The sequence below is a fragment of the Peromyscus eremicus genome, chromosome X, assembly GCF_949786415.1.
Source record: "Peromyscus eremicus chromosome X, PerEre_H2_v1, whole genome shotgun sequence".
Taxonomy (NCBI): domain Eukaryota; kingdom Metazoa; phylum Chordata; class Mammalia; order Rodentia; family Cricetidae; genus Peromyscus; species Peromyscus eremicus.
In genome coordinates, this window is record NC_081439.1 from 131,952,033 (window position 1) to 131,979,259 (window position 27,227).

General features: G+C 49.3%; 2 protein-coding genes across 2 annotated transcripts; one reads left to right on the forward strand and one right to left on the reverse strand.

The window, feature by feature from the left end:
* Positions 1-8,435: 8,435 nt before the first annotated feature.
* Positions 8,436-10,070, forward strand: Avpr2 (arginine vasopressin receptor 2). Its single transcript, XM_059251565.1, has 3 exons — positions 8,436-8,460; positions 8,799-9,683; positions 9,865-10,070. The coding sequence occupies exons 1-3, from the start codon at positions 8,436-8,438 to the stop codon at positions 10,068-10,070; spliced, it is 1,116 nt and encodes a 371-aa protein (XP_059107548.1).
* An 877-nt stretch (positions 10,071-10,947) lies between these two features.
* Positions 10,948-25,377, reverse strand: Arhgap4 (Rho GTPase activating protein 4). The gene is made up of 22 exons (XM_059251160.1): positions 25,216-25,377; positions 20,551-20,758; positions 20,311-20,473; positions 20,048-20,110; positions 19,551-19,763; positions 18,481-18,609; positions 18,151-18,372; positions 16,769-16,870; positions 16,406-16,597; positions 16,224-16,308; positions 15,944-15,971; positions 15,678-15,780; positions 14,481-14,541; positions 14,318-14,395; positions 14,103-14,237; positions 13,902-14,007; positions 13,578-13,811; positions 13,435-13,502; positions 13,164-13,347; positions 12,751-12,837; positions 12,311-12,410; positions 10,948-11,392 (listed from the first exon to the last, which is right to left on the reverse strand). The coding sequence occupies exons 1-22, from the start codon at positions 25,280-25,282 to the stop codon at positions 11,159-11,161; spliced, it is 2,862 nt and encodes a 953-aa protein (XP_059107143.1). The 5' UTR covers positions 25,283-25,377; the 3' UTR covers positions 10,948-11,158.
* Positions 25,378-27,227: the final 1,850 nt, after the last annotated feature.

The window sequence follows — 27,227 nt, forward strand, 5'->3', positions numbered from 1 at the left end:
CCCAGGAAAGGCGCAAAGCTACATAGAGAAACCCTGTCTCGAAAAACCAAAAAAAAAAAAAAAAAAAAAAGAGAGGAAGGGTCTGGGGGCTGGAGAGTTGGCTCAGTAGTTAAGAACACTGATTGCTCTTCCAGAGGACCTGGAACTAGCACCTACATGGCAGCTCACAACTGTCTGTAACTCCAGTTCCAGGGAACCTAATACCTATGGCAAAATACCAATGTACATAAAATAAGAATAAATAAATTTAAAAAAAGAAAGAGGAAGAGTCTGGAATAAGCATAATAGTAGAAAGTATATGGGACCTCTTTCTTAAGAACAGGTTCTATTGACTGAGAAAATGTTCAGGAGTCTGGGATAAACATAGTAGTCTGGGGGATTTGGATGAGGACTGGCTCTATAGATTCAAAAGATCACCAGATTATTAACTACATCCAATCCCAGTTTTCCAGGCAGAAAATAGGTGTAAATCCTTTCCATTAAAGAGAAAAGCCTTCAAGTTTAACATTCCTGGTTTCCCTCTACACCCCCATCAATCACTAATTTAAAAAAATGCCCTACAGCTGGGCAGCGGTGGCATTTTAATCCCAGCACTAGGGAGGCAGAGGCAGGTGGATCGCTATGAGTTTGAGGCCAGCCTGGGCTATAGAGTGAGTCCCAGGACAGCCAGTGCTACACAGAGAAACCCTGTCTCAAAAAACATTTTATTTTCTCCAGTCCCTGGGAGCAGGTTACAGTCATTTCCTCCTGCCCCCCAACCCCTCTTGTCCTAGGTCACCCTGTTTTTTGAGGTCTCTTCTCAACACCATGGTTCTCAACCTATTTGGGGGAAATACCATGAACAAAATACAACAGGAAAAGAATCTCCACTATTCTCTTCTAAATTCATTTTTATCCTTTGTTGTCTCAAACTGTGGATTCAACACCACCACTGTGCTCTGTGAGAAAAAAAGAAAACCCCTCGCCCCCCCTGTGTAGTAGTGCATAGAATTCTAGCTTTTTTCCTTTCTTTGTATATTGGGCTCAGAGATTATACTGTGTCTCTATGTGAATACAGACAGTTAGCATTTACCAACATGTATCTGTCTACTTTCTCTCGTTTAATAAAAAGAAAAAAAGAAAAAGAAAAAAAGGGGGGTATAGAAGGTCGGCAAGGGTGGGTTGAAGTGTCTGGTAAGTGGGCATCGTGACAACATGGCTTTTCCTTTGGCATGTTTAATTGTGATGTTTAAAGGACATCCTTACAGTTTAAGATGACACTTTTAATCCCAGCACTTGGGAGGCAGAGTCAGGTGGATCTCTGTGAGTTCAAGGCCAGCCTGGTCTACAGAGTGAGTTCCAGGACTGTAGCTAGAGTTTTCCTGCCTGGCCCACGGTCAGGACAAATCTCTCTCACCGGCCAGTCCCACAGCCGCTCAGACCCAATCGAGTAAACACACAGAGACTTATATTATTTACAAACTGTATGGCTGTGGCAGGCTTCTTGTTATCTAGTTCTTATATCTTAAATTAACCCATTTTTATTAATCTATAAGTTGCCACGTGGCTCGTGGCGTACCAGTATCTTAACATCTTCTCATGGTGGCAGCTGGCAGCGTCTCTCTGCCTCAGCCTTCCTGTTCCCAGAATTCTCTTCTCTGCTTGTCCCGCCTATACTTCCTGCCTGGCTACTGGCCAGTCAGTGTTTTATTTATTAACCAATCAGAGCAACACATTTAACATACAGAACATCCCACAGGACAGCCAAAATTATGCACATAAACCCTGTCTCGAAAACAAACAACACAAAGCAAAACAAAACAAAAACATGGAAAAAAGAGTCCTGGTGTGGTGGCACATGTCTGTAATCCTAGCATTTGAAGTGTGGTGGTTTGAATAAGAATGGCCTTCATAGGCTCATATATTTGAATATTTGGTTGCCAGTTGGAGACTGTCTGTGAAGGATTAAGAGGTGTGGTCTTGTTGAAGGAGATGTGTCTCTAGGGGCAGGCTCTGAGGTTCCAAAAGACTCATGGGATTTCCAGTATACTCTCTGACTCCTGCTTGCAGATCATGATATCAGCTCTTAGCTGTTGCTCCAGCCACATACCTATGTGACCTTGCTCTGACATCATAAATTCTATCCCTCTGGAACCATAAACCCAATTATACTCTTTCTTTTAAAAATTTCCATAGTCATGGCATTTTATCACAGCAATAGAAAAGTAAGACATGAAGGCAAGCAGATAAGGTGTTTAAGGTTAGCCTCTGCTATTTAGCAAGTCTGAGGTTAGCCTGGTATCTCAGTTTCTTTTCAATTGCTGTGACAAGACACTATGACTAAGGCAACTTATAGAAGAAAGTGTTTAATGGGGGCTTACAGTTTAAGAGGGTGAGCTCATGGCCATCATGGCAGGGAGGATGGCAATAGGCAGACAGACAGGCATAGCCCTGAAGCAGTAACTGAGAACTTACATCTGATACACAAGCACAAGACAGAGAAAGAGAGGCAGAGAGAGATGCTAACTAGGAAATGGCACCAGCTTTTGAAACCTCAAAGCCCACTCCCAGTGACATACCCTCTCCAACAAGGCCACACCTTCTAATCCTTCCCAAACAATTCCACCTACTAGGGACCAAGCATTCAAATATATGAGCCTATGGGGGCCAATCTTATTCAAACCACCACTCCAGTGCTACATGAGACTGTTTCAAAAAGAAAAGAAACGGGCGGTGGTGGTGCACGCCTTTAATCCCAGCACTTGGGAGGCAGAGCCAGGCGGATCTCTGTGAGTTCGAGGCCAGCCTGGGCTACCAAGTGAGTCCCAGGAAAGGCGCAAAGCTACACAGAGAAACCCTGTCTCAAAAAAAAAAAACAAAAAACAAAAAAAACAACAAAAAAAAAAAACAAAAAAAAAGAAAGAAAAGAAAAGAAAAAAAATTTTCTTGGGTGGGGGGTACTATGACTTAGTGATAGGACATTTGCATAGCATACACAAATTCAAATGATAACTAAAATGCCAATAGGGGCTGAGGATGTTGCTCAGAGATAGAGCATTTGCCTACTGTGCATAAAGACCTGGGTTCAATCCTCAGCACTGCAAGATAAATAAACAGAAATTCAATAAACAGAAAACACTCCTAAAGACTCAAAGTGTCCCCCCAAAAGCCAAAAAAGAAGAAAAAGAGAAATAAAAATGGAGCAAACAGAGATCAGACTGTTTGACTTTTGCTGGGGGATGTAAACAAACATTTATTCACCCCAGATAGGGTGCCAATGACAAACCAAAGCAATGAGTCCATTCAAGTCTAGCATGATGAATGAACCAATGAGTTTAATTATTTATTTATGAGAGCTTGGGTGACTTGAAGGCATCTGAAAAGCCCACTCCAACATGGATGAGATTAAGGAAAGCTGCAACCCCGAGGCTTCCTGCACAATTCCAAGGCAGCTTCAGAAAAGAAAAAAAAAATGTCCCCATCACTTGATTACAGCTTCCATTATCCTGGAGAAGGGTCTTGTGAATCTTGTTGCTGTCTGAGCTCTAAACCTCCTAAGTTTACTTAGTTTTGTCTTATGAGCATCCCTCTGTAGCATGAATCTTAAAAGTTCTTAATAAAATCAAACCTGTAGCCAGTTATTGGGGTGAACGCTGGAAGATCAGAGAGACAGAACAGGCCACAGCCACCTCACCTTGCCAGTTCCTCAGCTGATCCCGTTTCCTCAGACTGGAAGGCTCTCAGTCCTCATCTAGAATGAATCTCAGCTGAACTGCTGCTCAAAAGCCTAAAGCTTAACCAGCCAAATGCTTCTAGTTTCTGGTTTTCACACCTTATATACTTTTCTGCTTTCTGCCTCACTCCCTGGGATTAAAGGCTCGCTTTCTGGGATTAAAGGCGTGAGTCACCATGCCTGGCTGTTTCCAGTGTGGCCTTGAACTCACAGAGATCCATGTAGATCTCTGCCTCTGGAATGCTAGGATTAAAGGTGTGTGTGCCACCATTTTCTGGCCTCTGTGTCTAGTGGCTGTTCTGTTGTCTGACCCCAGATAAGTTTATTAGGGTGAACAATATTTTGGGGAACACAATACCACCAGAAGGAATGTTTCGATTCAGAGGAACTTGCTATACAGTCAGCATCAGGTGCTGGGATAGAGCTCACCTGAGAGCAAATGTCAACAGCCAAAAAGTGGAAGCAACTAAGCCGCTATCAGCAGCCAAGTAGATAAATCCAACAAAATAGTACTCAGCCATAAAAATGCCAGCTGGGGATGGAGCTCAGTTGATGGAGTACTTGCCTACCATGTACAAAGTCCTGAGTTCCATTCCCAGTACTGCACAAACCCTGTGTGATAGTGCACTCCTATAATCTCAGGTAGAGGCAGGGGGATTAGAAGTTCGGGGTCATCAGCTACTGACTAGTATGACAGTAATGATGGCTGTAAGCACTGTGAATGCAGGCTGGAAAATGGTTCAGCAGTTAAAAGCACTCTCTTGCAGAAGACCCAGGTTCAGTTCCTAGCACCCACAGTGGCTCACAACCATATGTACCTCCAGTTTCAGGGGGATCAGATGCCCTCTTATGACTTCTGTAGGAACTAGATATGAACGTGCTGCAAAAGCAGGCATGCAGGCAAAACATTTAAACACACACACACACACACACACACACACACACACACACACACACACACACCCCAAAGCTGAAAGCAATTAATACTGCAGAACTGAACATTTTAAATAGTTAAAATGTCAAACTATATCTGTAATTACCCACATAATACCAGCTAAATAAATAGATAAACCATAATTTTTTTCTAGTTTTTCAAGACAAGGTTTCTGTGTAGTCCTGGCTGTCCTGGAACTCACTCTGTAGACCAGGCTGGCCTTGAACTCACAGGGATCTGCCTGCCTCTGCCTCCTGAGTACTGGGATTAAAGGTGTGTGCCAACCACTGCCCAGCAGACCATAATATTTTAAAAAAGAATTCGGGAGAGGTTCACCCAAGTCATTCTAGTTCTGGGTTTTTCACAAGCTTGCTGTCCAACCAGGGCTGCAGATGAAGCAAGCTAAAGCTGCCTGGGCCTGTCTCCTTCATGCTCTCTGTGAGCCCTTCTCTGTACTCTCTCCATGATGACTGCTCAGGTCTTCTCATGGGGTGGTAGGGAAGTTAGGCAGCTAACATGGTTGTGATGGCTGAGTACACAGCTAATAAGGCAGAAGCCACGTCTTGAATTTTCTGACCCAGCCTCAGAAAGCAAGTAGCACTTTTAGCAGATTATCTTAATCACATGCAACATGCAAACCTACTTGGATTGTACAGTGAGTGTTAAATTTCACCTCTTGATGGGAGGTGGCAAGGCTCCAGGAGAACATGTGGGATGGAGAAATTGTTGGGGCTACCTTGGAAAGCCACTATCTGCCACACACCAGTTAAAAGGCAGAGAGTGTCAATCTTAAACAAAGTAGCTATATGGTATTTCCAAGAAGCACTTTTAAGCATAAATAGATGTTGAAAGTCAAAGTATGGAAAAAGATATACCAAGCAAACATGGAGCACAGGAAAGCTGGTGTGGCTTTAAAAACACCAGATAAAGTAGAATTCAGCATAAAGTGTAACCAGACATAGGAGGGACACTGAAAAAGGGACAAATAACAAGACTTAATACCAAATCTCTCAAATACACGAAGTAAAACTTGTTCCCTCTAAAGGGCTCTAGAAATAAACAAATCTCCCAACACAGTTTGACACTATAACATGTGTTTTTCAGGAACTGATCAAATAAGAAAGAAAAAAATGTCAGAATATAGATTTGAACAGTATTATCAAGCAAATTAAGCTAATTGATATTTAGAGAGCACTACATCTCCAAGCAGGATAAACCACTTTTCTTTAGTGCAGATGAAAAATTCAGCAACATCAACAAACACCAATAAAGTACAAAGGACAGACGTAGATATCTCTCCACTGTGAAGTTGAATTAAAGAATTCAACTTAATTCAACATTAACGTGAATTAAAAAGTAATAATGATGGGCTGGCAAGATGGCTTAGTGGGTAAAGATGCCTATCACTAAACCTGGTAACCAGAGTTTGATTCTCAGGACCTACATGGTGGAAGGAGAAAAATGACTCCCACAAGTTTTCCTCTGACCTATACACACTGTGGTGTACACCCCCCTCACATAAATAAATGTAATAAAATAAATTTAAAAAGAAATCTACAGTGAAACATGGCATGGTAGTGCACATCTTTAATTCCCACACTCAGAAGACAAACACAGATGAATCTCTGAGTTCAGGACAGCCAGGTCTATGTAGAGAGACTCTATCTCAAAAAACAAAAAGCAAACAAATCAACAACAAAAATATGTAAAGAATGGTGTCACATGCCTGTAATCCCAGCACTTGGGAGGCAGAGGCAGGTGGATCTCTGTGAGTCTGAAGTCACAGAGTATGGTCTACATAGTAAGTTCTAGGACAGCCTGATCTACTTAGAGCGACCCTGTCTCAAAAAACAAAGGAACAAACAAGCAAAATATGGTGCTGTATGTCCTATAATCTGCACTTAGGAAGCAAAGGACAGAGGATCCATGCAAGTTTCAGGCCCACCTAATTTACTTAGGGAGCTCCAGGCTTACCAGAAGATCCTGTCTCAAAATAGCAAAACCCAAAGGACCCCCAAAAGCATGATAAACATTCAATATATATGTGTGTGATAGTGTATATATGTGCAGTGTATGCTGGATGATGTGTGTCCCTGTGTAGTATATGGGGAATGTGGAAGTCTGAACTGCATAGCATGTATGCACAAGGAATGGAGGTTGGGTGTGCATCTCTGTCTCTTATGAAGGCATCCACTCCATGTCTCCTCTACCTCAAGGGGCAGAGAGGTGCTAAAGCCCCACCAGACTCTCTGTGCAGGAAGAGGAAACCTTGACCATTGGCAAGGTCCCTGGGCCTTGCTGTTTCGGTTGCCAGCCTTGTAGGTCAAGGGAAGAAAACCGAGAAACAGGCAAAAAAGGAGCTTGGCCTTGGATGGGTGAGCAGGCAACAGCCTGGGACTAAACCAAGCTAACTTGAACAGACAGAGCCATAGAAGGAGGGGGAGCTGGTGAGTTACAGGTGGCAGGAGTCAGGTATGTGGGTGATAGAAGGCCCTAAACATCTGTGTCCCTAAGTTCTCTCCTGAGGTTCTTTCACATGGGAAGGGAACTTGGATCCCTGAGCCTGCTGTTTGTGCACAAATGTATGAGTCTTCATGTTGTGTGAAGCATGTATTTGAGGGTGTGTGTATGAAGAGAGAAATGGGTAAGTATACTGGAGATCAGTCTGAAAGGCCTTCCTCCTGGGACAGGTGGTTGCAGGTGGGGCATGAGGAAGAGGGTGGTTGCTCCTACAGGCCCCTGGGGAGGAAGCTGGATCACATAGGGGCACATTTAGCCCTGGTTTACCCCTAGCCCCACCCCTTCCCTTTCTGTCCCTCATCTCTGGGCAGCCAACTCGAATTGAGGAGGAGGGGCTTGAATGGTCCTTAGAGGTTCTCCCATCTCCAGGCTTTTAGCCCTTTGTCACCAGGAAATGAAGACAAAATAAGGCATCTGGCTTGGGTAAAGAAGGTAAGGATTTGCCATGAAAAAGTAGTGATTCTGGGTCAGGTCCAGCCATCTCCAGCCTCAGTTCCCCACTTTAGTAGATGAGGTGCTGCACTAAATAGTTTCTCACAGCACTGCCATACCAGATATTCTAGAAAGATGAACCTGTGGGGTAGGCAGGATGGAGGTTGCTGCTGAACCAAGATGGGGACTGGGCTTGAGAGGGGTGGTCCTGGGGACTGACCTAAGAAGCCTGGGGCAGAAAAGGAAATTGGAGGGCAGTAACTTACTTCCTGGTAGATGGAGGAAGGAGGCCAGGGGAGGCGGGAGGCTAGGGGAGGCGCATGAGGGAGAGGAGGGGGAAGTCTCCTGTTCAGGTCATTCCCTGAGGCTGGGTTGGGGCGGGGCCGACAATGGAGAGCAGTCTGAACACTGGGCCACCTTCACGCTGCTGCCCAGCTGCCCAGAAGCCCAGGAGCTGAAGCAGGTAAGGGGCTGTAAAAGGGCCCTGAGAAGCACACTTGGTTTCTCTTGTCCAGTCCTTAGCCCTCCAATGGTGGTTCTACCCAAGCTGCTGTTTGGGCAGGGAGATCTTAGTGTTTACCTCTGATGCCTAATCACCACAGGCTCTTGTGAACTGCCTAGATGGAACCTGGGTTTTGTGTATTGTTCTGTCTGACTGTTCTTTATATTCCCTGCCCAGGCCTAAATACAGCCTGGACCTCCATCCTGTGAACGCACCTTCAGAGAGGTACCTGCCTCCTGGCACCTCTATCCTGTACAGTGACCCTGGAGAGTGGGGCTGGCACCTGGAGTGGAGGCTGAGTTGGGTCCCGGGACAGGTGTGCAGCCACCCTCATCATGCTCCTCGTGTCCACCATATCTGGTAAGGTTACAGCCACTGGGTTTCTGCTACCCCTTGCTTGGATGAGCCAGGTGGGCTAGGTGGGTTTGATGAAGGCCCTTTTTCTAAAACCTCTTTCCCTTCTTGTGAATGGGTAGGCTGTCAGGAGGGGTTGAAGGGCAAGCACTACCTGTCTTCCAAACCACACACTTCCTTAGAAGTCCCTTTTGCTGGGAGCCAGGAAATGGGCAATAAGACCAACAAGGGGTTCAAGGTACCAGCTGCACAGCCCACCATCCCTAGTATTGGAACTTCCTCATTCTAGGGAGCACACATAGCACCCCACTAATTTGTCCCTTGTCCCTCTCACCCTTGCCTAGCTGTGCCTGGGCCTCTTTCGCCCCCTAGCTCTCCCAGCAACAGCAGCCAGGAGGAGCTACTGGATGACCGAGACCCACTGCTAGTCCGGGCTGAACTGGCCCTGCTTTCTACTGTCTTTGTGGCTGTGGCCTTGAGCAATGGCTTGGTGCTGGGAGCCCTAATACGACGGGGCCGGCGTGGACGCTGGGCACCCATGCATGTCTTCATTAGTCATTTGTGCCTAGCTGACCTGGCTGTGGCTCTGTTTCAAGTGCTGCCCCAGCTGGCCTGGGATGCCACTGACCGCTTCCATGGTCCTGATGCCCTGTGTCGGGCCGTCAAGTACCTGCAGATGGTGGGCATGTATGCCTCCTCTTATATGATCCTGGCCATGACGCTAGACCGCCACCGCGCCATCTGTCGCCCTATGCTGGCATATCGCCATGGAGGTGGGGCTCGCTGGAACCGGCCAGTGCTGGTGGCCTGGGCCTTCTCACTCCTTCTCAGCCTGCCTCAGCTCTTCATTTTTGCTCAACGAGATGTGGGAAATGGCAGTGGAGTGTTTGATTGCTGGGCCCGATTTGCAGAGCCCTGGGGCCTTCGTGCCTACGTCACCTGGATTGCCTTGATGGTGTTTATAGCACCTGCCCTGGGCATTGCTGCCTGCCAGGTTCTTATCTTCCGAGAGATTCATGCCAGTCTGGTGCCAGGGCCATCTGAGAGAGCAGGGAGGCGCCGCAGAGGGCACCGGACAGGCAGTCCCACCGAGGGAGCCCATGTGTCAGCAGCCATGGCCAAGACTGTGAGGATGACACTGGTGATTGTGATTGTCTACGTGCTGTGCTGGGCACCCTTCTTCCTTGTGCAGCTGTGGGCAGCGTGGGACCCAGAGGCTCCACTGGAAAGTGGGTGTGGGTGTGGCTAAGGCTGGGGGTGAGGGAGGTAAGGGCTTGGCCATACACATCCGAGTACTCCACTTGCTACCTTTATGCCCAACTAGTGGGTTCACATGTGGTGCCCCCATGGCTTGCTAGCGTGAGCAAGGGACACCCTGAGCTCCAACCTGGACTCTTCTCTCCTTCATAGGACCTCCCTTTGTGCTGCTCATGCTGCTGGCTAGCCTTAACAGCTGTACCAACCCCTGGATCTATGCTTCCTTCAGTAGCAGCGTCTCCTCAGAGCTACGTAGCCTGCTTTGCTGTGCTCAGAGGCACATCACACCCAGCCTGGGACCTCAAGATGAGTCCTGTGCCACTGCCAGCTCTTCTCTGACCAAGGATACACCCTTCTGAGCATTCCCTGGGCTCTTTCCATCCAAAGGCTCCCTATAGCTCATCTGACTGTCTGGAGTTGGCCCTGGGGGTACCAAGAGAGGGGTACCTTGGCCATTCTTGGTCCTCCCTAGGTCTCATTGTCCCCAGGTATGCAAGAAGGAATGTTCCAGGACTGCAAGGAAACCCTTAAGTTGGCTCCTTTGTGCCAGACATGGGAAGCAACTGGGGCAGAGGCCTCAAGATCTAGGAGGGGAACAGGTAACAGAGGTGCTTGTGCTTCTTACCCTGGCAAGTACCCTGCGGGTGAAGAGGAGTCCCAGGGAGCTGAAGGAAGGACCAGGATGGGGCTAGAAGAACTTCCTGTTATTCCTTCCTTCTGCCTATCTTCCTAATAAAAGTTGCAATTCATTTTCCACATGGAAAAGGTTTCCTCAGACCAGGTAAATGGTGGGTACAGAGGCTGGAATAAAGACAAGGACCCCCATTGCCGGGCGGTGGTGGCGCACGCCTTTAATCCCAGCACTTGGGAAGCAGAGCCAGGCGGATCTCTGTGAGTTCGAGGCCAGCCTGGGCTACCAAGTGAGTTCTAGGAAAAGGCGCAAAGCTACACAGAGAAACCCTGTCTCAAAACCCCCCCCCCAAAAAAAAAAAGACAAGGACCCCCACAACTATAGATATACACATGGTTGGAAACCTGTGATATGAGCAATCAAGATTGCACTTCTGTGAGCAGTCCCTAAATGACAACAGGCAGAGCCATGTCAGAAGACCCTCTTTCCCAAGAGAAGCTGCTGAAGCTGTTCAACCTTCTGTCTTGGCATCTGGCCTCTAGCAATGTAGGCTCTCAGAGCTGTACTGCACCTGACCTGTTTAGCCCCACAAAACAGAGTGTAGGTTATTACAACAGCAACCAGCGCATGGGTCTTTATGAATTGCTGCAACTTCCATCTTCCACAGCCACAGCCTAAGGTTTCCCAGCAAAGGCACAGAAGGGCTTATCTCTAGCCTCCTTCCTTTGTTACTTCTCAAAGAGGCCTAGAGCAGGGCTGTGGAGAGGCAACAGGCCTGGGGGAATGTGGTCTGGTGACTGCTGGAGGTAAGCTGCCTCAGAGTGGCTTGCGAGTTGAGTCTGGACCCTGGGGATGGGAGACTGAGGGGGAAACTGGAGCCCCTGGTCCCCGGGAGAAAACTTTGTTTTTGCCGAAGCTGCTGCAGGCCAGGGGCTTCAGATTTCGGGTTCCTAGACTGGGGGTGGCTGTAGATGCTAGCCCATGTCCCTGGCGGACAGCAGCTTTTCCCAAGAGCTCCTTAAACACAGAGTCCATGTTCTGGGCCACAGCCTAGCAGAAAGGAAAAATGGAGGGCACAGTGAGTTTCCCCAACCTGAGACCTTGGTTACCACATCGCAGCCGCAGCCAGGCTCTCTTCTCCAGGGGACCTCCCTGACTCCATTCCAGCTATCTTCCTCCAGTCACTTTCAGTGTTGCTTGTCAGACAGTAACTTCTTAGTCTGGCTCTGAAGAGGAGGCCCCTCTGAGCCCTGGGTCCCCCTCTTCTCACCCCTACTCTTTCTCTGGCTGACATCACAGCTTCCATCATGATCTCTGGGGCTGTCAACATGCTGGGGACTCCTGGGTCAGTGTCTTCCCTTGGGTCTTCCAGCTGCCAGGCTTTAGTTCCTGTGTGTTTACCAGCCTTCCCTAGGCTCCCTAGGACTAGGAGTGGGGACACTCTTCCTAAGACTTAGCAACTGTCTTCAAGGATTCCCTGCTTAGTTCATAGGGACTCAAAGGATCCACTGTATAAAAGGGACTCCCCAAGTGTGGCACCCATCAGAGCCTTGTTCTGAGACTATTTTGCTTCCTCAGTCAGCTGTCCTTTCACTCTCCCTGGCTTGCTAAGCAACTAAGCCTAGCTCTAGGTGCCAGCCTTGAAGTCTATCCTGGAGCCTCTAGCCCACACCAATCTAAACAGTCTGGCTTCTCTCTAGCTCAAGAGTGTTGTGAGTCCCATACCACAGCTGGGCTGATGATCTACTGCTCTCTTATCTCTGCTTCTGTGCCCCTATCCCTGTCCCACCCACCCCGTCTCTTCCCCCTTGTCCCCATGCCCCTCCCTAGATTGTGACTTGACTTGCTGGCACCAGGTGCCCCTGGACTGGGACCAAGGACAATAACAATGAGCCTCACCTTGGGGAGGTCAGAGACCATGTAGAAGAGGCACCCCTTCCTGGCCCCATAGTCAGTCCTGGCTCTTACCTTATCCATCTCCACATGTTGCTCAGGGGAGGTGGGGACCAAACAGTGTCGTCTGTGCCCAGAGGGGCTCACAGCCTCAGGTGGAGTGCCTAGTTCCAGCCTACAAGGCATAGATAGGAAGATTGGCAATGGCCCTGGGAAATCCTTGACCTAAGCTGGCAGTGCCCATCTTTTAGGTATGGCCAAGGAAAGAGGTAAGCCTTCATGGTCCCAAAATTCCTCTAGAACCTCTCCCAGCCACAAAGAAGGATGACTCTGTTCTGTCCACACTTAGTGTCCTTTATGCAACAACTCCCCCAATCACATGTGGCCAAAGCCTGAGCCCACCCACATCCTCAAGCTTAACAGTGCAGGTAGCCTCTGACCCCTGGTGCTTGCTATTTCTAACAGCACACATGGGCTGAGGGGTCTTTCTAAAGGCCTGTCTTCTCCTGGCTCACCGATTGGTAAACTCCAACGTCAGGAAGCTCTCTGGATGGCTCACAGATTCCGCCGTGGCCTGCAGACCAGCTGTCTGCTTCTCATCCCTGGGAAGGAAAAAGACTGGCTTGCTTTGGAATCCTTCCTGGCTGGAGCTTGGAGGTCAATGTCCCCTTCCTCGATCAAAGGCGTTGGGAATAGTTGTTCTTGGGTGCAACCCAGTCCTATAGACTCTGTTTTAGGGTTAGGGAGGGCAGCAACCTTGGTTAGAACAAATCCTATTTAAGCATGTCAGAATGACAGTGGCTACTTCCAGAAAGAAGGCCAGAAGACTCTATGCTCAGTATGGGCTAAAAAGCAACCATGAACATCACAGGTCAGGGGATCCAAGGCAGATACAATGGGGCCCTCCCCAGGGCTACAGCTCACTCACCCCTCAGGCAGTGTGATGTACTTATGGGGAATGAGTCCCTGCACACCAGCATGCTCTCCTCGCCACCAGTCACTTGATGCCCGAGCATACAGCCGTAGCACATCACCTCGCTGGAATGTCAGCTCCTGGGCTGTCCGGCCAGTGTAGGCAAAGCAGGCCACAGCCTCCATAATTCCTTCCTGGTCTGTCAGGAAAAGAGGGTCAGGCTGAGGGTAGAGTGGGTACACAGGTAAAGGATGGGGTAGAGCCTCCCTGCTTGATCCCTCCTCACCATCCTCCTGAGCTGTGGTCCCAGCTTCCAACTCCAGCTCCCCAACAAGGTTCTCCAACTGGCCATCCCTGATGTTTTAAGCAGAGTAAGGCAGGCTTTCCTCTACTAAATTCCCTCTCCCCCAAGAAGCCCCCAAAGCATACCCCAGGCAGCTGGCAGAAGGTGGTGCCATGCACTTCTCATAGATGGGGCCTGGCAACATAGTCAGGGGTGGGAAAACTCGAGCTGGTTGAAGGATAAGAGTCTGCACCAGCTGGTTCACCCGGCCCTGCAAGGCTACAGGGTCCTGCCCAGCAGGCACAGGCAACAGTGTGGGCCCGAAGCATACAGCAAGGTTGTAGGAGTCCATCATGTTCTCATCGCTGTACTGGGTCAGGCTGGAGAAATACACAAGTCATAGGCAGGGAGCTACCTCACTAGTGACCCCTTCACCCCCAACAGCCAACTGGCTTCCCAGAAGTACTCACTGGTTAAGGAAGGTGAAAAGATATCGCAGGACTACTAGCACGGGTCTGGGCAGTCTGGACAGCAGATGGCTCACAGGCTCCACCCGCTCACCCACAGCCTCCAGTTCTGTGGTCAAGGCAGCCCAAGAGAGCAGACTGAGTAAAGTTGTAGCCACTAGCATTACTGGGTGGTCCTCCTACCCAGCTGGCCTTGGGCCTCACCTGCTGAGGCCAGCAGCTCGTTAAACATGTCCAAGGGGAAGAGTGGGGGCTCCAGGCTCCGGAAGTACAGCTTCAGTACCCCAGCCACTGAGTCTAGGTCATGAGCAGTACAACCTTCCACCAAAGGATCCTCCCCTGTGGAGGGTAACATGGTAAAATGAAGAGGTTACCCATGCTTACTGAAGCCACTGCCACACTTATCCATTGGTCCTCACCTCTTTCAAAGGCATCTCGGATCTCAGAGATCCGGGCCTGGGCACCTGATACCCGGAAGATGCCTTCATGCTGTAGGCCTATGGAAGACAAGGAGCTGATAGGCAGAATCCCTTCTCTCACAAATACCCAGTGCCAGTGTGGCAGAAGATAGACTACACTTACCATTGAGGTTAATGAAACGGATGCAGCTCTCCACCACAGGGGGCACAGGTTGGCCTGAGCTCTGGGGACAGAGAACACATTTATTTCACTAGGACACAGCATGTCCTCTGGTCATTCTATCACTTTTCTCCTAATAGTGTTATAGTGTAGTTTATTGCAATCTCCATGAAGAAACTGATTTGCTGGTGCCATCACTTTACCTTTTATTTGTAAATTGTTGCAACTGTAACAAGGCAATCAAAATCCAGGTGTTGACTTTCAGTCAAAACACTGCAAAACTGGCCGGGCGTTGGTGGCACATGCCTTTAATCCCAGCACTTGGGAGGCAGAGCCAGGCGGATCTCTGTGAGTTCGAGGCCAGCCTGGGCTACCAAGTGAGTTCCAGGAAAGGCGCAAAGCTACACAGAGAAACCCTGTCTCAAAAAAACAAAAACAACAACAACAAAAAAAAAACCCTGCAAAACTTATATATGCTCATTTAAATGGTCTGATTCTTATGAATACTCTAGGTACATAATGGCACAATTGCAAATGATACTGTTATGCCATACAGGCTAGAAGTATGGCCTATAAGCATCTTGTGCTGATCCTAATCACATTTTATCCCTAAAAATGTTGCAGCCCCAGGTTTTCTTTTCTTTTTTTCTTTTCAAGTATGTATTTAATTTTTAAAGATTTTATGTGCATTGGTGTTTTGCCTGCATTCATGTCTGTGTGAAGGTGTCGGATCCCCTGAAACTGGAGGTACAGACAGTTATGAGCTGCCATGTGAGTACTAGGAATTGAACCCAGCTCCTGGAGCTCCAGGTTTTCTGAGTTTAAGAGTTCCCTTTAAAGCTGGGTGGTGGTGGCACATGTCTTTAGTCCCAGCACTTGGGAGGCAGAGGCAGGCAGGTCTCTGTGAGTTTGGGGCCAGCCTGGTCTACAGAGTGAGAATCTGTCTCAAAAACCAAAAGCAAACAACAGTAACAAAAAAATAGTTCCCTTTAATTGTGTACAGGACACTGGGAAGCCCAGGGAGACCTCAGCAGCACTGGCAGATGGCTTGCATAGGAAGAGGCACTTGAGCTCCACCCAGGAAGGTTGGGACTAGAGAGCACTGGGATTAGGCAGTTGCTTGGGCCACCAAAGCTGGAGAAAGACCAGAAGGGACAGGGATGGCCTCCAATGAGTTGGAGTGTAGGGCAAAGCAAATACCCGGATAAACGTCTCCAGGTCACCTCCAAAGAGTCTCTGGTTACACTGGGAGCTAGGAAGGGTATGGTGGCTCTTGTGGAATTTTCTCTCTGTGCACTGGGTCCTGAAAAGAATGGGAACTTCCTCTTAGGGGAACAAGCCATGGAGAAGCCTTCCCATCCGTAAGCCAGCCAGGCCACAGGGTGCTGGCAGTAGAGCTAGAGCTAGACAGTAAGAATAGGGAGATGGGGACCTCTAAATATGCCAGTACCTCATCAAGGACTCACCAAGATGTTTTTCGCTCTTCCTTGTTACCTGGAAAGGAGAAAATATTGGTCTGTCTCTCAGGCTAGGGATCTTCAATTAACCCCAGAGAGAGGAGGCTTGGACTGAAAGCTCAGGATAGTAAAAGGATCATGGGGTAGAAGAGAAGTCAGTACCTATGCTCGGTTAGTCCCTGCATGCCAAACAACCTCTCTGGTCAAGGAGGAGCATGGGTCAGATCAGAGGGAGGAGGACAGGGGCAGCTTTGGGCCCTAGAGAGGGTGTACCTGGAGCAGGACCCACCTCGTTGTATGGCCTCCTGCAGCTTTTCATGCTTGGCCTGCAGCTTGGCAAGAATGCTCCGGCCACTCAGATACTCCTGCAGCTTCTGGAAAACCCAAAGAAGAGTCCCTAGTTTGAACCTCAACTCAGCCTCCTTTCCCTCTGCTGCCCTTTGTGGCCTTGTTCCGCCAGTTCAGCCCCACCGTAATGTAGAAGGTCTCTGTCTCCTGCTGCTGGCTCCGTCTTCGGCCTGTCTGTCGGGTGCCTGGGTCTGAGTTTGTGGACTTGAGGGACTCAGTGGAGGGGCTGGCCTGTAAAGAGTCCAGCATGTCCCCATCCTCTGATGCCACCACCTCTAGCAGAGCCTGAAGTGTTGCCTTCAGTGTCTTATTCACCTGAGGGGACAGTGCCAAGGCAGTGAGTAGAGGACAGTGTGGGAGGAAAGAAGCCTAAATCTGCAGAAAGAGGAAAGGAAAGCTACTGCCAACTAGGAAGGAACTGTCTGGGCAGCTGAAGCTAAAGAAAGCTCTAAGGCCTGTCCCCACCCCAGGCTTGGCCATTCATGCCTCTTCTGTCTCGATGGTCTTTTGGTCCAGGCGACTCTGGATGTTTTGGGCTCTGGGCAAAATCTCATCCCGAAGTTCCATCTCAACCTGGATCTCAGCCACCTGCAGAGGGTAGTACCAGGGACTAGGCCAGGGCACAGAATTCAGACAAGGCATTAAGGATAGGCCTGAGGAAACATGGTACATCTCTGTTGCTTGCCTCCAACTCCTGAGTGCTAGGATCACAGGCATTCACCACCATGCCAGGTGCTGGGAATAGAACCAAGGGCTTCTTCATGCATGCTAGGTAAGCACTCTACTCTAAAAGTTTATGACATGAGGACAGATGTCAGGTTAGAAATGATGCTATATGCCTGATGTGGTGGTGCACACCTTTAATCTCAGCAGTCAGGAGGCAGATGCAGGCAGATCTCTGTGAGTTCAAGGCCAGCCTGATCTACAGAGAGAGTTCCAGAACAGCCAGGGCTACACAGAGAAACCCTGTCTTGAAAAAAAAAAAAAAAGAAAAGAAAAGAAAAGAAAAGAAAGAAAGAAATGATGCCATATGCCAGGTGGTGGTGGTACACACCTTTAACCCCAGCACTGGGGAAGCAGAGGCAGGTGGATTTCTGAGTTCGAGGCCAGCCTGGACTACAAAGCAAGTTCCAGGACAGCCAGGCTGTTACGTAAAGAAACCCTGCCAGGCAGTGGTGGTGCACACCTTTAATCCCAGCACTCGGGAGGCAGAGGCAGGCGGATCTTTGTGAGTTCGAGGCCAGCCTGGTCTACACAGCGAGATCTAGGAAAGGCGCAAAGCTACACAGAGAAACCCTGTCTCGAAAAACCAAAAAAAAAAAAAAAAAAAAAAAAACGAAGGAAGGAAAGAAAGAAGAAATTATTCTGCATGCTATATTTCCTCCCAAATTATGAAATTTGTTGGTGGTGTTGTCAGTTTGTCTGTTTGTTGACAGGTTTTTACACTTAAGCCCAAGCTGTGGGTTTCATTATGTAGTCCAGGCTAGCCTTAAACTTAGGGTAATCCTTTTGCCTTCATTTCCCCAGTGCTAGGATGACTGGCATGCACTACCATATATGGCTACAAAGAGTTTTCAACGTATAGTGTATGGACAGCCATCTGGACTGCTGTGGTTGCATTGTGTTTGATGGCAGCCCCCTAAGTGAACTGCCACAGCAAACTGTTCTAATGGGCCAGAGGCCATGGATTAAAGAGCTGAGAAATAAGGACCTTCAGCATCCTGGAATTTGTTTGTTTTGTTTTAGAAAAGTGTAAATTATGTGACTGACCCACATTGGCATGAAGTCCAGAGAATGTGAAGCCCTTTGAAATCATGCTTGGGCTTTAAGGGTAGCAGGAGCAGGGGGTGGAATAAACTAACCCTCACCTCATCACCTTCATGGGGCTGGTAGTCAAAGCGTGGATCGGGACAGAAGGCCCTGGCATGAACCTCAAGCACCTTGGCCTTGTCCCCTGGAGGATCTAGGGCCTCCAGAGCCTCTTCCAGGCTGCCCAATCCCTGTATCTGGGAGACGTGGGTGAGGTTCTCTGCAGCTGTGTAGCTCCGGAGGGCCTGCCCCAGGGCCAAGTGGAAACCTGTGTCACAGCACTGGAAAGAAGCAAGCAGACACTGTTGTGGGCCTGAAGCCAGAGCCAACGGCTCCAAGCATTTAAGCTCCAATACCATGGTCCACTTGCCTGCCTACACAGGACTTACATCCATGAGGTCCAAGATATCATGCAAGTAGTAGTTGCTGACGGCGGCATTGACACTGGCCAGGCTGAGCAGGTACTCGTTTCGGGCCTTAGTGCACTTAAGTTTATGCTCCAAGAACTTGGCCTGACGCTGCTCAAGACACCAAGGCACACCAGGGTCACCCATGTGGAGACCACTTTTATCTCTACTTTTTCACATTCCCTCTACCAACAAGCATGCCCAATGTGCCACAGTCCCTCATACTTAACTTGACATGAACTTCTTTATGCTGCCACACACCAACCCTTGGTGCACCCTCAATGCTCAGTGCTACTGTGAACAGAGTCTCCTACTCAACTCCCAGAACCTGTCTTGACTCCCTAGCTCTTAACTGGCTACTTTTGATCTCTTGGCAAGGGCTAATCCCCTCACCCCCACTCTTACCTTGGTTTGAGTCCCCAACATGCCTCACCGTCATTCTCCAAAGAAGTGGAAGTAGGACACATAGAAACAGATGGCTAAATAAAAGGCATTCATATTCAGACCCTGTGACAGAGGTATGAACTAGGAAAATGTATGAGAAAGCCACTTAGGCTCCACATGGGGGTGGCACAAAACAAAAGCCATTGCTCTCAGCCCCACTTAGCTTGGAGCCTCTCCATTCTTTCCATGGGGTCCCCTTGAATGCTTCTCCCAGAATGGCACCGAGTCTCACTCATCCTGAGTTCTTGTGCTCCTAAAAACTCCTAAAAGCTAGCTAGGAAAAAGTCATCCAGGCTTAGAGTACTACAGCTCTGTGTTCTAGCAGGGCTGTGGGACAACATGCTTGGAGCATAATGTGATAGAATCAATCTTTCACTGTGTCTTTCCCTATCTTTCAGGTCTGTTGAAATCTCTGTAGCATTGTCTTTCTACATCTCAGAGCTATCAGGTCTGACCAGGAAGAAAAAAAACTTGCTAGAGGCCTATGGTTCTTCCCCCACACTTTTGCCCCAGGGACAGCCAAGAGCTTATAGAAAGAAAGGCCCCCTGGACAAAGGCCAGAGCCATCAGAGCTGGACAGAGAGGGGCCCATAGCTTTCCAGGCCCACCTTCTCCACTAGCCGCCCTCCTTTCTTGAGAGAGCTCTTTCGGAGGGGCCCTGTCTCAGTGGTGGTAACAGTAGTCGTGGTGCTGGCAGAGGCAGCAGTGCTGGTGGGCAGGGCATTCCGGCCTGACCGCTTCTCTTCCTGCCGCTCAGCTTCCCGGAGTTTGGTCTCAGCATTCATGCTCTCCAAGTGGTACACGTGATATGTCTTCTTGGTCTACAGGGAAGCCCAGGAAAGGAAGCCCTGCTGAAGGTCATGACCAGGAACAGTACCCCTCAGCGCCCCTGGGATTCAGATCTGAGCGTTGGGCCATTTTACCTAAGTATGTTGTCATCTAACCACTCTGTCCCCAAAGCATAGAGGCCCATGCCTGCTGTTCCCTCCCGCCCCCACCCTCAGGTCATCCCTGAGCACCCATTCTCTTGAGCCTCACTGGGAGATGCAATGGCATGGGACCGTTCCTGCTTCCCCCTGATCAGCACACAGTGGGTCCTGCTTACTGTCTGGAGTTCTGAGACCACCTCCAGGAGCTCATCTTGCAGCTGCTGCACCAGGTCCTTACTCTAGAGATGAAGGGGTATGTGTGACCATAGCATTGCCTCTCACCATCCTGTGACAACCCATCCCACCTGAGATTGGTACAAGCCAACCTTGAGCTGCAACTTCCACCTGGCCCCCCATGCATCTTAACCACAGTACCTCCAGATAGATCCCCATTGGCTTTGTTAGATTCTGAGGCCCTCCACAACTTCTGTTACCCTACCTTTTTGACTATGCGTCCCACATCCTCAGCAATATGACTCAGGCGCTGAGCCAGGGGCCCAGCCAGCACCTCGCTGAGGACGGCACTTTCTCGACTCTGCTGCCGTGTGTGCTCCAGCAACATAGACCAGCAGTGCAAGGGTGACAGGAGAGTCGGCTCCTTCCTGTAGCAGAGGAATACTCAGACCAGGGAGCCTAGGTCTTAGGCCCTGCAAGGTACTGCTGCCAGTGTGGTACCTACCAGAAGCTTTGCTGCTCCCGGCTGCTGCCCCCCAGACGACCACTGCGGCTGGCAAAGCGTTCAGCCAACTTGTCCAGGCCCCGAGAATACTCCAGCTCCACCTCTGCCCGGCGCCGCATGAACTCAGCTAGCTCCTGCAGCAAATCTCGCCGCAGCTCTCCCTGAAGCTCCAGGCAACGGAGCTGCTCACTCAACTGCGAGCGCATCTCTGCAAGGGGACCTCGGTTCAGGCCTGGCCAACATGCATGGCGTGAACCAACCAGGCCACTAAGAGGTAAGGGAGGCAAAGACAGACAGACAGACAGACAGACAGCCATCCTGTCCACACCAAAGGTTCCTTGGCACCTGACTGTGCTAAAAACTGGAACTAAGTGCAGAAGAAAGAAGGGTGCCCTGAAGCAAGGTACCCAGGCTCAGCAGCCCGTGTGCACTTGGGAAGGGCCCTGAGGCAGAAAACTCTGTGCTGTGGCTTCTAAACAGATACAAGAAGCTGCTCAGGGGCAGGACTGCTGTGGCACTCTGCCAAGCCTTCAGGGACTTCAGGCCAGGTCAAACTGGTCCCATAGTGTTCTGGTCAAGGTTGATAAGTGAAGGGACAGAGGAGCTGGCCTAAGTTTTCTGTTTGTTGTTTTCTACTGGCAGTTACCCACCCCAGAGTTTTTCCCTCTATCCTACAGGGGAGTCATAGCTGAGGGCCCCACACCACCACAGGCCTTTTGACATCTTATCTCTAGCTTGATTTAGCAATACTTCTTCCCTCACCCATATCTCAAGCAAAAGCTGCCTGTCTTGCAAGCTGCTAGCAACATGATGCCCTACATACCCAGACCAAAGACCCAGATGAGCACCACAACCCACGTATCAATACATCAAGCAAAAAGACACACTGTCTTGGCTTCTAGAAAGCAGGATGTCCACAGATAGGTAGGTCTTCAGCCATATCCTCAGAGCAGAACACTAATTGATTTCTTCATTTAGTAGAATGGTGACTTTGTATCTATTTCATTCCAGGCATATTCTAGACACAGTGCCTGCTCCACTGGAGTTGGGACCATAGTGGGGGACAGATAGCATGGGAAAAGAGCCATGGTAGATTGGAAAGAGAGCCATGGTAGAATGACCAGGAGCAATGATTGGTACTTACAAGATGCACACACAGGCCAAGTGTGGTGGTGCACATCTGTAATAGCAATACTTAAAAAGTACAAGCAGGAATATCCAAAATTCAAGATCATCTTTGGCTACATCTTTGAGGCTTGCCTGGGCTACAGGAGACACTGCCTTAAAAAAAGTATACAAGGGCTAGAGAGATGGCTCAGGGGTTAAGAGCGCTGACTCTTCTTCCAGAGGTCCTGAGTTCAATTCCCAGCAACCACATGGTAGCTCACACCTGTCTGTAACTCCAGTTTCAGGGGACCCGACACCCATGGCAAGACCACAAATGCACATAAAAAAATAAAATATATTCTAAAAAAAAGTATACAAAAAGCAAGGGGGAGCCAGGCAGTGGTGACACACACCTCTAATCCCAGCACTTGGGAGGCAGAGACAGGTGGATCTCTGTGAGTTTAAGGCCAGCCGTGTCTACAGAGCTAGTTCCAGGACAGTCAGGACTGTTACAACAGAGAAACCCTGTCTCAAAAACAAACAAAGCAAGGGGGAGGAATCCGGAAGGAGGGGAGGGGGGCAGATGACCAAAAGCTTGTGGTCCAGGATTCCAGCTGAATGCCCAGGGAAAGGCAAGCCATAGAGTAGAGCCCTATGGACTCATTTCATTTTCAGGGTTCCTCCGGCTGCTGTGTAGAGCCCAAGGGGCAGCTACTACACTTGTCTAAGGAAAATATGGTGGGTACTGGGAGCCAGTCTGAAAGGCAAGCCCCAGAGTTCAATAGAAATCCACTGTGAAGAGATCAGAATGGGTGGTCTTTTGTCTTGACAGTGACTTTCCTAGGGCTATGAGATGAAAGGCCTCCTTAGGTAGCTCCTGCCCAGACCTCCCCATCTCCCCTTCTAATTTCCTTTCTCAGTATGTCCCCTGCCTGCTCTCAGACTCCACTCTATGGTGGGACTTACTTCTTTTCCTGAGTCCAGGTGCTCCAGATCCAGCTGTGTGCATGGCCTACTCATCAGCCTTCTACCCTACACACTGGACTCTCTTGGGGTGGGCTTCTTAACCTGGTCACTGGATTGCTAAATTTCTACCATGGGGACAAGTCAGGGAGAAGGGAGCTTGTGTGTGTGTGTGTGTGTGTGTGTGTGTGTGTGTGTGTGTGCGCGCGCGCGTGTGCAAACCCCCAACACTGAAGCCAAAGCAAAGCCCACAATACCAAGTGTCACTGTCACCAGCCACTCATTAGGATGAGTGTTAATGCTGCTGACTTCAATTAGGGGAATCTCTATTAAATGAGACTAAAGGTTTTGAAGAATGGCAATTTAAGTTCATTCCAAGCAGGGGCTCAAGAGTCCCCAGCATGCCCTTCCTTGTAGGTTGCCCTGCTCTCCAAAAAGGATGTGCTGCCAAGGAGGGACCTATTATAGCTGCACAATGCTAAGTGCACCAGCAGACCATAGTATTGTATGGGTTCTCCACCAGTAGCAATAGCACTTCCGGTCTGAACATGCACACCAGCTGGTGTCACAGAGCTATAGATTGCAAGCCAATTGCATCTGAGGTCCACAGAAGGCAGGAAACTGCTGCCCCAAGACTCCAGGCTGTGCCATGGCAGAGCTTTCAGATCTCAGCTCAAAGAGATCTCTACCAAACTAGCTCTGGCCCTTGTCTAGCCCCCATGTGCTCTTGGCACCTTGGCTGTCCTTTGCAGTAGTTATCATCATACATGAAATCAACTGTGTGTAATTTTTCTCTCCTTAGGCCTATGAAGCACCAAGAAGGACTGCTTCTCTTTTATACAATAAAGTATTCCCAGAGTCTAGAGCAAAACAGATGTATTTAAAAAAAAAAAAAAAAAGATCTGGCAGCTGAGTGTGGTGGCACAGGCTTGCCATCCCAGCCCTGGAAGGTTGAGGCAGAGGATGCTGCAAGTTACAGACCAGCTTGAGTAAAACAATGAGTTCAAGACTAGCCTGAGTTACAAACCAAGCTCCAGTCCCACCCACCCACCCAAACAAACAAAAGAACTGCTGACAAAAAAGAGTGAGAAATCCTGCATATTTGCATTGCAAAGCTGGGACCCAGGCCCCTCGAGCACTTCCTGTGAGCCAGGCATTCACTCTCACTTCTGCTGACCAGTGGAGTAGAATAGATGGCCTCCAAACCACGACTATGCTGACCTTTCAGAATTTAAAGTCTGAAGACAGTGCCCCTATTCCAGCATAGTTGGAAGACCTTTTTTCCTTTTTTTGAGGGAGGGCCATGAGAAATAAAAGCCACAAAAGCTAGACACCCTGAATGAGCAAGGGCTATCTTAAAGACAGTCTTGTGCCAAACTTCAGTTTCTTGGTGAGAACTAATTGACCTGTGTTTGCTGATTGAAGTGATTGAAGACTTTTCAAGGTCCTTGGGCTTCACAACAATGTTTGTTGTTTTTTTGTTTGTTTTGTGTTTTTTTGATACAAGGTTTCTCTGTAGCCCTGGCTGTCCCGGAACTCACTCTTTAGACCAAGCTGGACTTGAACTCAGAGATCCACCTGCCTCTGTCTCCCAGAGTGCTGGGATTATAAGACATGCACCACCACCGCCCAGCTGCTTCTCAACATTTTGAGGAAGTAGGATAGGATCTTTGTCTCCACCTGCTGGCTCACCCTCTGCAGTCACCTCAAGCTGGCTCTGGACACCAAGATGAGGACTAGGTCAAACTTTCAAAGGCAGCTATGCTCACCACTATAGCAGCAACACATCACTAAGACACACTTTGGTATAAGTTGCTTGCACCAAATAAGAACATTGGAATTGCATCTACAGGTTGGAAAAATCCAAAGGTCATTTTATTCCTCTTCTTGGGAGCTGTTGTGCTATGTGACACTGCTTCTCTGAGCTTGTATCCACAACAGGTAAAAAAAAAAAAAAATAGAGTGGTAATGGGAGTCAAGATATCTGGAGGCAACAAGAAACTGGGGGAGGGGCAGTTAGATGCTGCCTCCTTTCCTGTGCAAGAGTTACCTACCACACCCTGAAGAAATGAAGCTGTCAGCTAAGAACTTACAAAGCTTATTTGCATGTGATTTGCATCGACCTGTTTGCCAGAATCCAGAGGTCTAATATCCCAAGGCTGTAAAGTCAGTCCAGTTGAATTTCTCTAACCCACATTCAGTCTTTCAACTTGACCCAGGGCCAACAACCCTAAGCAAGCTATTTGAGTGCCAAAGGGAGGCGAAGGTGCTAAGGCTTCATGGATTCTAGTGGTGTTAAGAGTGAGGTGTCAGGCCACCAGAAAAGTCAAGGTGGCCCATTACATCCAGCTAGAAAGCCACCCTCTCAGTCTGCCCTTCCCTCAGGCTACCAGAGTCATTGCTGCCTGAGTGAGCAGCAGGCGAGCCAAGTTGAGTACAGAGGCGGGAGGGAGGGCATAGGCAGGCAGTTGAGGCCAAAGGCTCCAAGAAGCAGGGGCTGGGCTCCCTCCTCCACCCCGTTCCGGGGATATCTGAGGTTCAGCAGCGGGGACTTGGGGGTCTCCGCAGTAAACCAGGCCTGAAGCGCCTTCTCACCTTTGACTTGTGCCTCATACTCAGCCTGCGGCCCCCGCTCCCGCCGCAGCTTCCCGTGTGCCGCCATGGTCGAGGGCTGAGCGTGCCTTCGAGTCCTGATGCTCCCACGCGGCGGCAAAGGGAGACCGCGGAGCACAGGGACCAGGGGCGCCAAGGCCAGCACAGTCCGCCAGCTCCGCCCTGCCCCGCCTCGCCCCGCCCCCAGCACGGTCCCCGGGAGGGGCGGGGCGACCAGGACCAAGCGCTGCCTGCTGCTTGGGTGGGCCTCTTAAGGAGAAGGCGCCCCTTCCCAGCACACGGCTCTTGAGGCAGGCTGTCTTGCTCTGCTCCTCTACTTAGATCACCTTGAGCCCTAAGATTCAGCATCAAGCAGCCAATGCAAGAGAGCCCCAACATGCCTGGGACCACCTGCTGCTGTTCCTCACCATCTGCAGAAAGCTATCTGTGGTCCCCAAAGTCAGACCACACCCCTGTGCCCACTGGCCCTCAATACTAGTGGACATTGGCGCCATAGCTGCTCCAGTCCCAAGACTGCCCCTAGACGGCCTCCCTCCCCCCAGCCTCCCTGGACATCAGATGCCATCCTCCTTCCTGGAGTCACAGCCCTGAGTGAGGCCTAAGGGAGCCCTGACAGCTAATGGGAAGTCCCCCAGAGAACTGCAGGCCTGTGTCCCCTCTGGGCCCCGAGGGGGAGGAATAGTGTTCAGCTACAGTTCCCCTTCTACTCAGCACCAAAGGAAAGAACTAGCCTCATTTCCCCATAGGTAGTTACCACTTCCTGCTGCCGGAAGAGACTCTTTTTGTCTCTTTTCTCTTGCATCTTGCACCTGTAGGGACCTGTACTCTGAGACAGCCTGGGAGCAACTCCTATTGCCTCTTTTATCTAGGGATAAAGGGGATTTGCTCCACCCCCACCAACTCTAAGCCAGAAGGCAAGACCTACTCATCGGTCAATTTGTGATGTTTTGTATTACAAGTTTTGAGATAGGGTCTCATTCATAGGGTTTCACTCTGTAGCCTTGGTTGGCCTGGTACTCCTTACACAATCCAGGCTGGCTTCAAACTTGAGGCAATCTTTCTGCCTCTGCCAAGTACAAGAATTATAGGTATGTACAACCACACTAGGCTTTTCTACTCAGTTGGGAAGGCAGGAGGCAGATGACAATCCACCTGTCTTCAGTTTGATGGAGAAGGCCCTGGGGTATACAGATAGTAAGAGAAAGGCAAGGAACTTAGGTACTAAAATACAAAAGGAGTCCAGACCTGTACATGCACGAATGGATATCAAAGTGCATGTGAACACATATGACACTGACCTGGAGTTCTGGCAGGAGGGGGAGACTATTCTGGCTCTTCAATTGTGTGCAATCAACTTTCTTGGCCAGAAAGAATACTTACTCCTTTAGTTCTTGGTCTCTACTTGCTCTTAGTACCGAAGCCTTTCTCTAAGATGCTGCCAGGTGCTCACAGAGCCTTGAAGAAAAGGCCTGGAAACTAGCTAGAAGTTGACAGGCCCAAGTCTTGGACTTCCAGAAGCTTGTATCAGAAGTAGCAATGTTGGAATCCTCCATCAAGTCAAGCAAGCTTGTATGTCTTCTCACAACACATGAATGGGCATGCATCCATGTGAGCTGCTTTGTCAGGAGACACATTCCAACAGTGCCTCACACAAGTCCCCTTATTTGTCAAAGCAACCCACCCTACCTGCCTTCCATTCTATCTGAGCCTTGACTAATCCTCAGAAGTCCTTCATCCACCCAGCAGAGCCCAGCCAGGGCAGGATTCAGAAATCAGGCACACAAGAAATGGCCACTGAACTGGCCTTCAAATGTTCTCAGTCCTTACTCTAGGAATCTGAATGGTGCCCCATTCAGTCCCCCAGAATGAAACTGGGGAATGAAACTGAATGAAAGGCAAAACAGAAAAGCTGAGTGATTGCCCTAGCTCTTAGGACACTTGTTTGGCATCTGAAGCTATGAGTGAAACTGCTTTTTGTATCTGTAGCTCATGTT

Coding starts and splice junctions, on each gene's coding strand:
- Avpr2 (XM_059251565.1), top strand. CDS start 8,436: ATGCTCCTCGTGTCCACCATATCTG. Junction 8,461..8,798: donor CCTCGTGTCCACCATATCTG/GTAAGGTTACAG, acceptor ACCCTTGCCTAG/CTGTGCCTGGGCCTCTTTCG. Junction 9,684..9,864: donor CCCAGAGGCTCCACTGGAAA/GTGGGTGTGGGT, acceptor TCTCCTTCATAG/GACCTCCCTTTGTGCTGCTC.
- Arhgap4 (XM_059251160.1), bottom strand. CDS start 25,282: ATGGCGGCACACGGGAAGCTGCGGCGGGAGCGGGGGCCGCAGGCTGAG. Junction 19,764..20,047: donor TGGTCTCAGAACTCCAGACA/GTAAGCAGGACC, acceptor GCTTCCCTGTAG/ACCAAGAAGACATATCACGT. Junction 15,781..15,943: donor GAAGAGCGAAAAACATCTTG/GTGAGTCCTTGA, acceptor CATTCTTTTCAG/GACCCAGTGCACAGAGAGAA.